The following is a 14282-nucleotide window of genomic DNA, read 5'->3' on the forward strand; positions in this document are numbered from 1 at the left end:
CAAGACCGTAAAAAACTTTATTGGTATGTTAAATATATTTACGTGTATATTATGCATATTTATTTATAAATCATATATATATATATATATATATATATATATATATATATATATATAAAAATTTAAGTAAACATCATTCGCCTTACAGCTGGACGAAGAGGTCGGCCTCCAAAGAAGGCCAAGGAGGCAGAAGCCGAGGAGGAGCCTGAAGCCAAGGAGGAGGAGAAGAAGAAGAAGAAAGAAGATAAAGCCGAGAAGGGCGAGAAGGCAGCCGACGAAGACAAGGACGAGGAGGCGGACGGAGAGAAGGCAGAGTGAGGGGAGGGAGATATCTCTTGAGTTCTCTTTGGTACAAAATGATTACCTGATGGTACGTAACAATTCTGGTCTTGGTTATATATACATAAAACATGGTGATGTATAATTGAAGCATTAAATACTATTATTGAAGCTTCAAATAAATACTTAGTAGTATTAGTCCTATTAAGATGAGCGCAAACAGAATCCAAGATTACCTGTCCCCTTCAGTGGGAAGTGACCTTACAATAGCCCATATAAGGCATTACCACAATGGCCTTCTTCACACTAACCCAGTGACAGCGACAAATGCAAACCTTTTCTCACTGTCAAAGAACCAGTTTGCCCAACCATTGGGGATTAACCGGGAGAGGTCCGTGATAACTACCCACTACTGCCCACCAAGCTATATAGAGTGCATAGAGCTTCACACATACCCACTTGGCAGCGATACCCTTCGTTGTCGTGCCAGTTATTTAAACCAGTTAATCAATCAGTTATTGTGTGAATAGCAAGATTCCAAAATTCTGCTGTTTTAACAGATATAGTATATAACCCTTGCTTTTGTGTAAGGGCAATTTTTAATAGCATTAGGCTCAATTTTTTTTTTTTTTTGCCTTAGTTCAGTTTTACAGTGTATTATCTTAAATGGACACTTGCATGAATCAAGTGTTTATGAGATATTACATCCACATGAAAGTAAAGCGCATCCTGCCTATCAAAGGCGAAGCAAAAATACAAAGCTGCAATCTTCATGAGATCGTCTGCACTTAGTGACTAAGCTATTAATAACATTTCTATAATAAAAGAGGTGATGTACAAAATAAAAAGAATGAGAAGTGATTTCACAAGTTATCTTGCATACAGATACTACCATATTTTTATAAAGTACTGCATTCTTATGATAATAAAATTCAACATGAATACTGAAGTCTAATAGCTCCTCAACATTGCAAAACTGCATGCAGCTAAACAATGAACAACCTCAAAGAATTCATGGAAAAAGAAACTGAATTCTCCTTGCTGGAATACAAAATTATCCATGGTTATACATGTAATAAATTTATACTGCTGTTTATAATTATGTACTACTGTATACTATAGTAATTCCATACATATATAACAGGAGACCAAGGTCTCGCTCGCGGCAAAGGAGGCAAGAGGTGATTGAGGACGGTTACCTGAAAAATCCATCATAACTCGGCAGACCAAAATACATAGTGAAAATTATACCTGGTAATAATTCAATGTAGAGAGAGAGAGAGAGAGAGAGAGAGAGAGAGAGAGAGAGAGAGAGAGAGAGAGAGAGAGAGAGAGAGAGGCAACCAGGCTGAAAGACTTGCGGCTGATAGCCTCATCCACAAAAACTTTCTAAGAACTGGGAGGTTAACACCATCTGTAGCCAATGTATTCCCCTCTAAAGAGAAAACAAATATAATTTCCAAAACTGCTTTGCATCAATAACATGACTATTGCAGTTCATATGCGAGTTTGAATTTTGTACCAGGTTCAGTGGATCACTTTCAAGTCTAAGTACGTACTTCTGAATCTCAGTAATTAATGAATCATTCGCTTTCATTGTCTTTGTGCATTGTCATTTACTTAAACTATATTCACCCTTGAAAGCTATAATCTGCATAAATCGTATTCTTAGCTTGAATAAACTACTTCGATTCCTTTACCAACAAACCTGGAATGGGCATTAAAACTAATCTGCAGTACTAGTTTACTTCCAGATTGCAAGGTATTTCAACAAAACCACAAAACCAGTTAACCATTAGTTTGGAGCACTGTCTAATTCGAAGAGAATACATTTTAGGCAGTGTAAATACTGTAATTAGTATATGAATAAAATTGTCCTTTACAGGATGTCAAACCCCTTTGTGTTTTTTGTTTAATGCTAGGGGACCTTAGGTATAATTACTGGTTTATTAAGAAACACATTAACGTTGCTTTACTCAGCTAGTTGTATTCTTAACCATTATAATTGTACATACTATAATTCTTTTAGTACAACACTGCTACTACTAATACTGCTATGTATTACTGTTTTTTCAGATTCTTCATAGACACAGTTAAGGTTGTTTGTTGCTGCAGGTGTGTTCAAGCACTGTAGAGATTTGAGAAGGGATTGTATAAAGCGTAGCGTTAATGTGAAATTAATTCAGTACAGGGATTTTTCTTTTAAGTTCTCATTATATTTTCTTTGAATGGCAGGTTCATTTATAAATTTGAATATAGTATGGCATTATTTTCCAACTAATCAGCATTTTGAATCTTACTTCTGTGCCAAGGAAATGCTTCCACAACACCCCGAAAAAAATTAAGTTCAACACCATTGTTTTGACTACAGTAAACTCTTTTTAATTCAAGTTCTTATCTGTTCTAAATCATCCTATACATATACTGTAGTGAGGTTAAAAGACCTTATAATTTTTTTTTTACCTTATTTTAAGTATAATTTTCGTAGGGAGCTAATTTAGTTGTTGTATACTATACTTAGGCACAGTGTGTACCATATTAAATAATCCTTTATTATACTGTTGGTGTATACATACTCTCAAGAATAATGTGGTTCCAAAATATCAGGAAAATTTTGTATGTTTTCAAATTGTGAGGAAACGACAGATTATTCAACCAGTCCCTTTAATGTGACAACAAAGAGGCTGAAATATAAGCTGTGAGCTTCCCCAAAATTTATCAGTGAATTAATGAGTTATTACTGTTACACGTAAGATTTATATTAGCTGATTACACTGCCATAGTTTTAGAGCAGAGTGTGAGAGAGAACTAAGTCTTGTTCTGTCTGTGCATGTTTTTGTCACTATATTCAATTTCTTTTTCAGTGTTTTGGAGTACACTCTTGGTCAAAAGTAACTGCCTACAGGACAGTAATAGTAATGTAATTTGAGATCATTTTTAGTCATGCAGATACAATTTTTTTCTATTTGAAGCAAAGTAAAGATTCAAAGAGTGGATACATAAACTGTGGGGCACAATGAAAATTACAATACTGAACTGTACTGCTAAAACATGCGTTAGATGCCTATCATAACATTACATTGGAGGTTAAATATTTAATAAATAATGTTTGTTTAAGATACTGAAATTTCATCAGCTTGCAAATTATTCAGATTTTTGACAATTCCTTCTTGCTTTGTTCTCAATTTAACTTCACCTTTCATGTGTTGTGTGGTAAATTACAAATTTGGTTTACATTTTTTCTTCAGCTAATTTTCTATACTCTCTGACATCTAGCAACGTTTAATCTTGCTTTATTCCAGTCATAAGTTCCAGTCTCCCGCATTTTTTTTACAGTGAACATAATTACTTGTTCTTCACTGTAAGCTTTTAGGCCCTCCAATAGTAGCTTTGAATGACAATTATTCCTATGTGTGACTCCAAACTTGAGTTTCAATGAGATAGAGAGAAAGAGATGTAGAATATTGTGTATCTTGTAAGCTGTGTGTACAAGTTAAAAATAAAACTAGCTTCTCTTGTCAAAGGTTCTGGTGACATACCAGTTCTAACATTTTTAGTATTGTAATCATTCATAAACTACTATACTGTAATGTTTCCCTGTAGTCCAACAGAAGCTCATGTACTTATTTTATATTCCCATAGAAGCTTATCTACTTATATAGTGAGATGTCAGTTCTTACAGTGTGAATTTGAGTAAATTGGGAACATGATGACTTACCAATAAGTTCAGGTCAAAGAATATTCATGCAATTTTGGAATATGGTTCAGTAAAATATAAGCTTAAAATTTTCTTCTATTGAAAATTAACTGGGCAATGAAGGGAGCCCTCAACTAATGAACTACTTATTGGTGGAAAGTTATCACTTGAGTGCATGAGTCATTTGATCTGTGGGCTAATCATGCATTTCATAAACCTCTTTCAGTGAAATGTCATAGGTTTTCACCTACTACAAACAATTGAGATTATTTCTATTGTTCCACTTTGTTAGATTAACTAGATTTCCAGTCAGGAAAAAGGTTTTTGTATCATAATTTATACAAACATGTAAAATACGAAAAAAAAACTTTATAGCAAGATAATGCTTCAAGTCTGAACAGCCCAGTAAGATTTAAAGTTGTCACAGTGTTGAGAAATCATGAAGCTGTCTTACCTTCAGTACTGCGTGCTGTAAGCTTGTGAATCTCTTCTCTCCAATTTTTTCCATCTGCCATTTTTAACATCTTTTCACTATCCAGCGTTCTCCTTCACTGAGGAAGTTTTCGGTTCTAATAAGCCTTTTCTTTTGTTGAATAGTCATGGGTTATTGACATGGTGTACATAAAGCAACCAATAATAAATAAGATTTGCAACAACTTGCAACACTGTCTCTATGCACAATACCCATTTATGGGTTAAGATTTATTTCTGTTGTAGAACTTGGTCTAGTTTTTACATTTACCTAATTCTAAAACAGGTTTTCTTATTACAGTAATTTGCTTAAGTCATGAAGAGTCGACAACCAATAGGTTTTGAGGTGTGCTTCAGTTAACTGATTTTACAAGTCTTGTCCCAGATTGCTTTGAGTGTTTTTTAACTGAATTTTTCATTAATGCTCATTCAATTTCTAAGAGATAGTCCTCTGCAATGGTAACTCACTGCTTCGCACTAACATTTTTCGGATTAGAAAACTTCATTTTATACATGTAGCTGAAAATGTTTCTGTAATAATTTTATTTGTTCAGTTATTTTAAAATTCATGGTTTGGCATGAAAATCTCGAAATGGAAGATGCAGAAATATGCATCCAGGATAAATGAAAGCATATCAGTTTATGGACATATCTTCTTTTTTTATACGCTTTAGTTGTACGTATTGGTTTCATCCAACTTTTCTGGTCCATTATTTTTCATGACTTATTTTTGTATTCTAATCTGATTCAACTTGTAATTGTGCCAAATTCTGTAGCACTGTAGTGTTCTGTGATTTAAGTTCCTATCATATAGTTAGTATGATTAAATTTCTAGGTAGAAACATTTTGATCATCTTGGAGAAATAATGTACAAACTTCAGTTCTTATGTTTACATAAAGCTGTATTACTGTTCTAGATTAATATTAAAGAATTTATACTTGTATCATTCCTAATTTACAGTCAATTGAAAAGTTTATGAAAGTTGATCTTGTCCACTGGAAGTTTAAAAGTTTCATATAATACCTTTGGCTGCTTAAAGAAAAATAAAATTCCTAGAGCTGCATTATTTAAGAGTGAAAACTGGCAAATGTATCTGGATGCTGGCTTTACTATTCTGTGAACATTGTGACTGGGTTTAATCACTCACATCTTATCTCATAAAGATTAAAATTTTTATTGTGCTATATTGTAATTCTTGCAATAATCATTAGGGAACATCTGAGTTGTAGAACTACACCTTTGTACTGTGCTAATGTACTGTACTTTTATTTCCTTTAGCCATCTGCTTTTCCAACACAGCATGTACTAATTGTACCTTGAGAAATTCAAGCAAAATTCTAAACTATATGATTACATTTGAATTTTTAAAAGACTGCCTCCAAACTATCAATAGTCAACTTTTGTTAAATTTATTACATGTCAAGTTGGTGAAGTAGACTGCTATTTCATTACTTCATCAGCAGTTCAAACAGCAGGATAAAATGAAACTCATTTACTCCCATCATAGTCACGTGTGTGTTCATTGGAATTTACTATAAGCAAGATGAATGTTTTGTATTATTGAAGTACTTTTACAGGCATATAGTTTTCAATCCTTCGTATGTGTTTGATTTTTACAGCCCTTTCAATCACAATCTGGAGTTGATTATTTACATAAAACTGTTACTAGACTATAAAGTTAAAAATATGACTGTACTATTTAATCTTTGGGTGTGGCAATAAAGCACAGTTACATGGCAGAATAAGTATTTACTAAACAGTAAAAGGTAAACTATTTATGAACTGATACTCAAACATAAGATACTCCATTAAATAACTTCACCTTCTTTAAAAGCCACTGATTTGACAAGCGTGCTTCCCCAAAATGGAATTTGTACTTAAGAAAAAAAAAACGGCCAGGGAAATTAAAACTGGTGTGAAATTGCTTTTAAAAATAATTAATTGCAATAATAATGATTTCCAAATGAAAGCAATTAGAAATTTAAACCAGGCCTGATGATCATATTAATGTTCCCATCTTCTGCCCAGAGCTATATTCCCAGAGATAAATTACACAGCGGCTGTGAGAATGCACCTTCCAATTTCCCGAAGTAAGCCACTGAGGGTGAATGATTTTGCATTATTGTTACTGTTTTATTGCGTTGTCTACCACATTGTCCTCTAGACTGTATAAACTCTTCTCGACCACCAAGCTGTTGATCTTGCATGGGTTTCTCTTAGGTGGACCAATATCCTGATTCTGTATCCTCATACTAATTATGCATGCTCACCAATCTTTTGTAAGCACATCCATAAAAGGTACACTGAAGAAGGCAGTAAAAAATAAAAGTGTGCGGGTTAGTACCTAGTTTTTTTTTCTTTTTTTTTTGGTCCACCATCACTTTGGATCCCATTATACTGCCAAACTGAGGCAAATAAGCTGTTGGGGATCCCCATGTGCTGTTGACCAGTCTGTTACAGATGAAGTGACCCCTGATGTTAGGTGGTGGAATTCCTTCTGAAATGAGTGGGTTTCCCTAACATTTGTATGAATTGGTAGGAGGCATAACAATACCTCTTCTTCTAGTGTTCTGTTAGTGATACATTTTCCTGAAACATTTCTATCTAAATCCTTAGTTACAGGTGGATACATGAGGCAGAAAGGATTTCCTCTTGTTGGTCTTTATGACAGTTAGTTGCAAACTGGAGGCACAAGTCAGCACTTTGAATTCCCTCCTGAAAGCAGCAAATACAGTATTAGCTAGTCTTCTAGGCGTTATATTACTCATGGGAATATTTGGCGAATCTTGCATTTCCCCTTTGATGATATGGAAAGTTTAAGGTATCAAGAACATAAATAGATGATCGTTCCCTTCCACATGAACCTTGTGTATTCTGAATAAGTACACCAGAATCTTGACCATCTCAGTACTGAAGGGAGTTGACTGGATGAACTTGTTTAGTGCATTCGAGTGTCTGCAAGTCACATGATGAGGTATGGTGGTCCTGTCTAATAAGTGTAGTCCTTCTGTTGTAGAATAAACGCCACATTTTCACGGCCTGATAACTATCAGTCTCACTTTTTTTCTGAACATCTGTGCAGTGTCTGTTAAGTAGAGGAAATGTCAATGGTTTCCAGTCTCCATTGGCAAATGAGCTTTCATCTGACTACTCCTGGATGGCGACTGTCCAATTGGACTAAGCTGTGATGACTTTACAGAGGACTACAGTATTCTTGTGCCATTAAGTGATCTGACAGTTTACAGTTTACAGTACTCCATCAACTGATGGTCAACTGACAGGCCACAGTCACCTGATGATGAATGGTTGGTCAATGGGCCAATGAATTATAGTACCTAACCTATACCGTTCTTGTTTTCTGTTTTGATGTTCCTGAAGATGAGCTGCTGAAATAGACATGTAGATTGCTGTAAAATGTGTATGTTTTGGCCAGACCTGTAAATTAAGAATTTCAACTCTGAAGTCTGGTCATAATGATTAATACACTATTATGAATCACAGATGACCCAAGTTTCTTCAGTGCATTTGACATTATATCTGCATGCTGTTTTCTTGCTGGAATATGAATTATATGTACGAATAAAGATCAAATCATTGATATCTGTTGACAATGAGCTGTCATTTTTGTTTTCAGGATTTCTCCCTGAAGCTGCTGAACTGCTCATGAAAGCACAAACTTCTGTTGTTGCTACAACTATGTATTGTCCTTTGTTCATGCAACAAAGAAGTACGAAACCTAGCAATGCCTTTGTTGTCACTGTTCTCCAATACATTAGGATCACATTTTCCTTAATTCAATGTTAAGGCTGTGGGGCAATATAGGCTGTTTCTTTCCTCAGCTACCTGTAACAGACCTGAAGTAAAATCCCAACATAGGTGAGAGGCAAAGCTCAAGGTTTGACACTTGATCTGTCTGCCTCTCAGAATATAAACAGCAGGAGCTTAATCTGCCTGGTCCTCTTAATCAAACAGCTTTTGACCAAGGACATTCAATTCATACATTAACTCTACAGCCCTGTTAGAGAGAATGGGGTTCAATTCCTGTTGAAGCCCTTAATTTAACAAAGCAAAAACAAGAGGTGTAATTTACCGGCCGATGGGCAAAAACCAGCCTTTCATCAAAGGTTTCCAACTTAAGGTTTAGAACTTATGGTATGGGTGAGATGGTGAGCTAAGCGAGCCCTATCAACTGGAGGAAGGGTGGTCGCTGTAAGCACCCCAGTGAAATTTTATTGGACATTTTGAAGCCATGTAAGATTCACCTTAGAGTGAATTTTACAGTTGTTCTTGTTATTACTATTATTTCAAATTAGGGCGCCAAATCAAGTCTTGGGGGGGATCAGTGTCTTAAGGGGGGGAAAGTGTCCTCACCATGACACCCCTGGTTGACAGATACCTCTAGTCACAAGGATATACTAAAAACGTATCATATCTTAAAACTTGGATGACACAATTTCTTAGGGTACAAAGTTGTAACCCTAACCCGGTTATACCAATATATACTACTATCCAAACGTGTAAAATGTCAAAAACAATTGTGGTAGTCTCCCACACCATTCCTTGATTTAAGAGAAATGCTCATTTTGCAGGTGGCTAATGATTCACACATCAAAGACGAACCAAACAATTCAGTGGCATCAAACCTTGCAGCCAATTAATTTTACCAAGACAGAATTGTCCAGTGAGGCCATGCGGTCAATATTTTTAGAACACTCCTTGCAACATGATAACTCCACTGATGTTTTCACGGAAGGCTCAAAGTCAGATGCTGGCGTCGGCTTTGGAGTAGCCTTCCCTGATTTAGAGAGAAGTGGCAGGTTATCACCGATTGCATCGATTTTTACGGCAGAATTATATGGAGTTTTAAATGCTTTCAAGGAAATTTTTATTCAGAATGAAAATAATTTTATTATATATTGTGACTCAGAAAGTATTCTTCAGTCGCTGGAATCTTGTAACCTTTTAAACCCTCTGATTTTAGATGTATTGGAATGGCTGCTTTTACTGAAAAGAAGAGGGAAAGAAATAAAGTTCTGTTGGGTGCCTTCCCATGTTGGGGTGGCTGGGAATGAGAAAGCTGGCCAACTTGCAAAGTCGGCAGAGAACTCCCCAGAACCCACAAGATACCTACTACCATATCGGGATTTATATCCTCTAGTAGGTCAGAGAATTAAAAAATGTTGGCAGTCCCAGTGGGAGGATATTTTGACTAATCAAAAAATGCGCAGTATCACTTCATCAGTCTCTCCTTGGTCATATCCGTATATACCAAGGAGACAAGAAACATGTTGTGCAGATTGAGGATTGAACATACAAGACTTACACATGGGTTCTTGATGTCTCGTGAAAATCCTCCGTTTTGCGAGAACTGTACTGTGCCCTTGACTGTGAAACATTTGTTGATTGAATGTCCCAGATTTTGGAATTTGAGACATAAGTTCCTGTCTTGGGGTCGTGACAGAGTAGGTAATTTTATCCTAACTACAATTCTTGGAAAGGAATTATATAAATTTAGTGGGGAGGCGGGCCTCCTCAACCAAATTTTAATTTTACACATATTGTCTATGTAAGAACTTATATATATGAACACAATTTTTATATACATACTTATAGATATTTTTACATTGAATTTATTAAAAATTTAATTTTTTCTACTTAATTTATTTCGGTGTCAATTACCCAGATGTTGTGACGCCAGATTTAATAGACACAATCAATCAATCACTTAAATTAAAAGGCCGTACTTTGGTAGATACATATGTGAAAGTGAAGCGATACACAAGCATCAGAAAGTTGCCCCTAGTTTCCTTTCCAGATAACATTCCTCTCTCTACTTTAAGAGCATGCTATGATTGCATTAGATTTGAAATTCAAAACGCGTGGAAAAGCAACGGCTAAATATCCACTGTGGTCTACAGTTTATAAAAGCGTATCTCAACCTAGGTTTCTCGACAGTCAATTTCATTGATAGGTGGCGTTAAAAAAAAAAAAAAAAAAAAAAAAAAAAAAAAAAAAAAAACACACACAAAAGGCGGTTTAATATTTTTGTTATTCACGTATAGAATTATAGCTAAACTCTTCTTTCATCCTGAAATACTACTTTGATCTACCTTGAATATCGGCCACGGAGAATGTCAAAACCAAGTACTACTGTACATTGATTCAAAGATACCAAAATATGGCTATACCACATTTAATACTGCTGCTTCTATTCAGATCACCTCTATTTCTTTCTACGTGATCATTGTGACACAGATTGGAATATCACATATAAAATGATGTCGTACTCCTGATCATTTCCTAATTAACCTCTCTCTCTCTCTTCATCGTTACACCCAAAGTATTTTCACTCCCGCACTTATTATCCACCATAATCACGTACGCCAACGACTGTAAATCCTTCCTCGGGGTAGGGCCATCTCATGGCATGTGGAGAAAGGATGGATGGAGAAAATGAAACACAAAATTCTAGCAATTCATAAAAGCTCAAAAAAAAAAAAAGGTTGGAAATTTTTAAAAAACCGAACTATTTCAGTTTCAGGAGTCGCTTTTACTATTCTACCCTGAAAGTCCCTGGTTGCCGCTTGAAGTTCCCTGAGAGCCTACGTTAATATGCACAACTTATAATTAACTTAGCTGATCGCGATTAAAAAAAACTAAAGTTATACGGAATATCAACTACTGTGTTTCTTTAAGTATTAAATAGAACTGAAAGAATGGTAAAAGGTTTAAACACACAGGTGATGGATGGATGGATTATGGAATTTAGGGCACAGCCCAAGCGCTGGGACCTGTAAGATCATTCAGCGCTGAAATGAAAGTATGGCTAGATGGAAAAATGAGAAATGAAATGAAAATGACAAACTGATGACAATCCTGCACTTGAACAGGACTGTACATCGGCAAAGGCCATTTTACTCTCCCCCCAGCATTCCGATCATCCAAAGTTATGAAAGATCGTTTTAAAAGGCCAGGGGGCCAAACACACAGGTGAAAGGATGGCTAGTACTTATTTTTTTTTTTAAGATAAATCGGTCATATGGAAAGAATGGATGATAATAGCAGCAAGGGGCCAAAGGGACGCTGCAAAGAACCTTAAGCAATGCCTACATCGCACAGCGAGAGGCGCACTGACGGCACTGCCACCCTACGGGATCTCCTGTCTTTAGAACCACCCTCTGCGAGGAGAAACGGCTTGATTTTCAAAACACTGTGATCTCCTTTCTCAAGAAAAACAGCTCGATTATCAAAACAATGTATGAAAGTGCGTGTGCACACGAGAATGTATTATGTGCCGGACACTATCAAGGCGACCAACATGATTAAACTGAAAACTTCACCAATGAATGAGTCCCCAGTAACTAATGACACTCTTAGTTATCGTTCCCCACACCTGACAATCCAAATTCAGTTAGGCCTATACGTAAGCCAGCTCACTATGCCCGTACTTTTATGATTTGGGCAAACTAAAAAGAAAAATCTATGAACAATCTTCCCCATTTCATATGCGATTCAAACGTACAAGAATACGTTGTAAATCACTTTACCAATGAGAGAGAGAGAGAGAGAGAGAGAGAGAGAGAGAGAGAGAGAGAGAGGAGAGAGAGGTTTCATGCATAAATGTATAACTTTCTCCAACTCAAACACTGGACTGTGAAATGTATTCGCCTTATTACTGTATCTTCAAAAGTTGACTCATCTGTATTAGGGATAATCGGTTCTTGGCTTCCCTTGGTTTCAGCAACATACAATGTTTATATATATATATATATATATATATATATATATATATATATATATATATATATATATATATATATATATATATATATTTATATATATGTAGTGCTTTTTTTAGCAATCGCTTCCCGCCTTCAAACTGCGACGTTTGAAGTGGAGTTTTACGATACTCTACGCATAATCAGCTGCGCCCTTATGATAAACACCAAGACCGTTCGTTATCTGGTCAGCATACGTACGTGCTTCATAAGGCATAAATGAGAACAATGAGATAAAACTTCTGCGTTATCTCCCTTTCTCTCTCTCTCTCTCTTGTGTTTGACATGCCCGACCATAGCCACCGGCCCGACCCCCCAACAGCGCATCTTTCCCAGCTGATCTCGACGAGCTCAATTGTGTGCAAGATTAGATTTAGATTAGGATTACCATGGCGACGCTCGACTGATACAGGGATTATCTCTCATCGAAAGAGATGCTTAGGGCACCTCAAACAAATCATATATATTATATCGTTGGTTTTCCCGATGTCGATTTCCTTCACGCCGTTTACACAGGTGAAAAAGGGACTTCACCGAGAAACAGAAAGGATTATTTCTTTTGCAGATGAATTTCGAATACTCAAATAAGGATTAATGCGGGATGTTTATACAAGTCTAGTTAACTATTGGATTGAAAAGAGGAAGTAAAGCTTGAGAGAACAGAGATGAGAATGCTGTGGTGGATTATGGGAAACAGAGAATTAGATGGCGAGATAAAGGAAAGGAATATATGGAGAGAAGAGGTTTGTTGGAGGATGATGCCTTTGATAGAAAGAAGTGGAGGAGAAGGCCCACCAGGCAACCGACCCTTTAACGTAGGAATAACGGTGGGAAATAAGTGTTATCTTTTGGATTCACAAGCACTCGTTAAAGGAAAGACTTCCCAACCAAACAGTCCTCGACTTCAAAATCAATGCGAATTACCACATTCCTTAAGCGTATCCAATGCCCTTTGTTGGGAGACCATGAATCCTATTACCTACTGAGAAAAAAATATTTATAAGTTGTCAACAATAAAAATTTTGAGAGCTGGGGAAATACTGCGCAATAAAGACGCTTGCCAGTCTTGCATAAGAAGAGCAATAAAACTAAATACTTGAACTTACTGTGATGCCGGCCGTGAAACTCGAAAGTGAAAGGTCCTCAGATCATGCATTCATTTCTCCCAGTATATTATAGCACATTTAGTTCATAACATCTCATCATATCGTACAGACGCTCTACAATTCGCCGATTACAAAATATAACTTAAAATCTCAAGTTAATTATGACAATATCCTGTAATAAACTATAAACGGTAGAAAAAGGGTTTCAAAAAATATAATATAAAATACTCAAGACATTATTACCCAATGTGCAACCTCCCCAGCAAAGCCATGAGGAGACATAATAGGAAGAACAAAAACCAAGAATGCTCAGCAGTCGCGAATGGCCTTGGGGCGCTGAAGCGTGTCCAGAGGAACTCCTGCCTGAGTAAATGGCGAAGCTTCAAACACACTCATTACGAAACTGTAAGGTGGTTTTACCACGCGCCATTGCTTACCGTTAGGTCTATCGTGTATACTCTTTTAGGACGATAACTCCTGTCTTTCCTGACGAAATTACAAACCGTAGCCATGACCCCGAATCCTGCTTACAACATTTAACTCCTTGCTAAGATTTTGCGATGTTTTTTAATTCGACGACAAACCTCTTACCTTCTTCAACACCTTCCCACAGGTCCACAAGCACATGTTGGCGCAAAACTAAATTAATTTCAAGTAGCTAACGGGAAAATTTCAATCATCTTAATGTTAGCCACATATAACGTCTCAACGATCTCATTGCTTCAACACCCACAAATTCCTGAATGTTAATCAAGCACCTGTTGTTTTGAAATCAGCGAAATGACAATAATGTTAATTGTATGTAATACTGTCAAATATATGAAATGTATGGATGTGCATGTACAGTATTCACTAACAGGAGGTGAATAAAAAAAATTTAAAAAAGTCACTGCGACATTCACCATTCATCCGCTGTGTAGAAAACTTCCAGGACATATCCAGTCTATCCA

General features: G+C 36.2%; 1 protein-coding gene and 1 long non-coding RNA gene across 2 annotated transcripts in view; one reads left to right on the top strand and one right to left on the bottom strand.

The window, feature by feature from the left end:
• The window catches only part of LOC135222565 (chromatin assembly factor 1 subunit A-B-like), a 45619-nt gene extending 39574 nt beyond the window's left edge, over positions 1–6045 (top strand). The window contains exons 3-4 of the mRNA XM_064260653.1: positions 149–370; positions 2356–6045. Of these exons, the coding sequence (XP_064116723.1) occupies positions 149–318 (170 nt within the window). The 3' untranslated portion in view covers positions 319–370; positions 2356–6045. The remainder of the gene's footprint in view (positions 1–148; positions 371–2355) is intronic.
• Positions 1–14282, bottom strand: part of LOC135222581 (uncharacterized) — a 92614-nt gene that overhangs the window by 63113 nt on the left and 15219 nt on the right. The gene's annotated exons all lie outside the window — the stretch shown is intronic.

Source organism: Macrobrachium nipponense, chromosome 20, assembly GCF_015104395.2.
Source record: "Macrobrachium nipponense isolate FS-2020 chromosome 20, ASM1510439v2, whole genome shotgun sequence".
NCBI lineage: Eukaryota > Metazoa > Arthropoda > Malacostraca > Decapoda > Palaemonidae > Macrobrachium > Macrobrachium nipponense.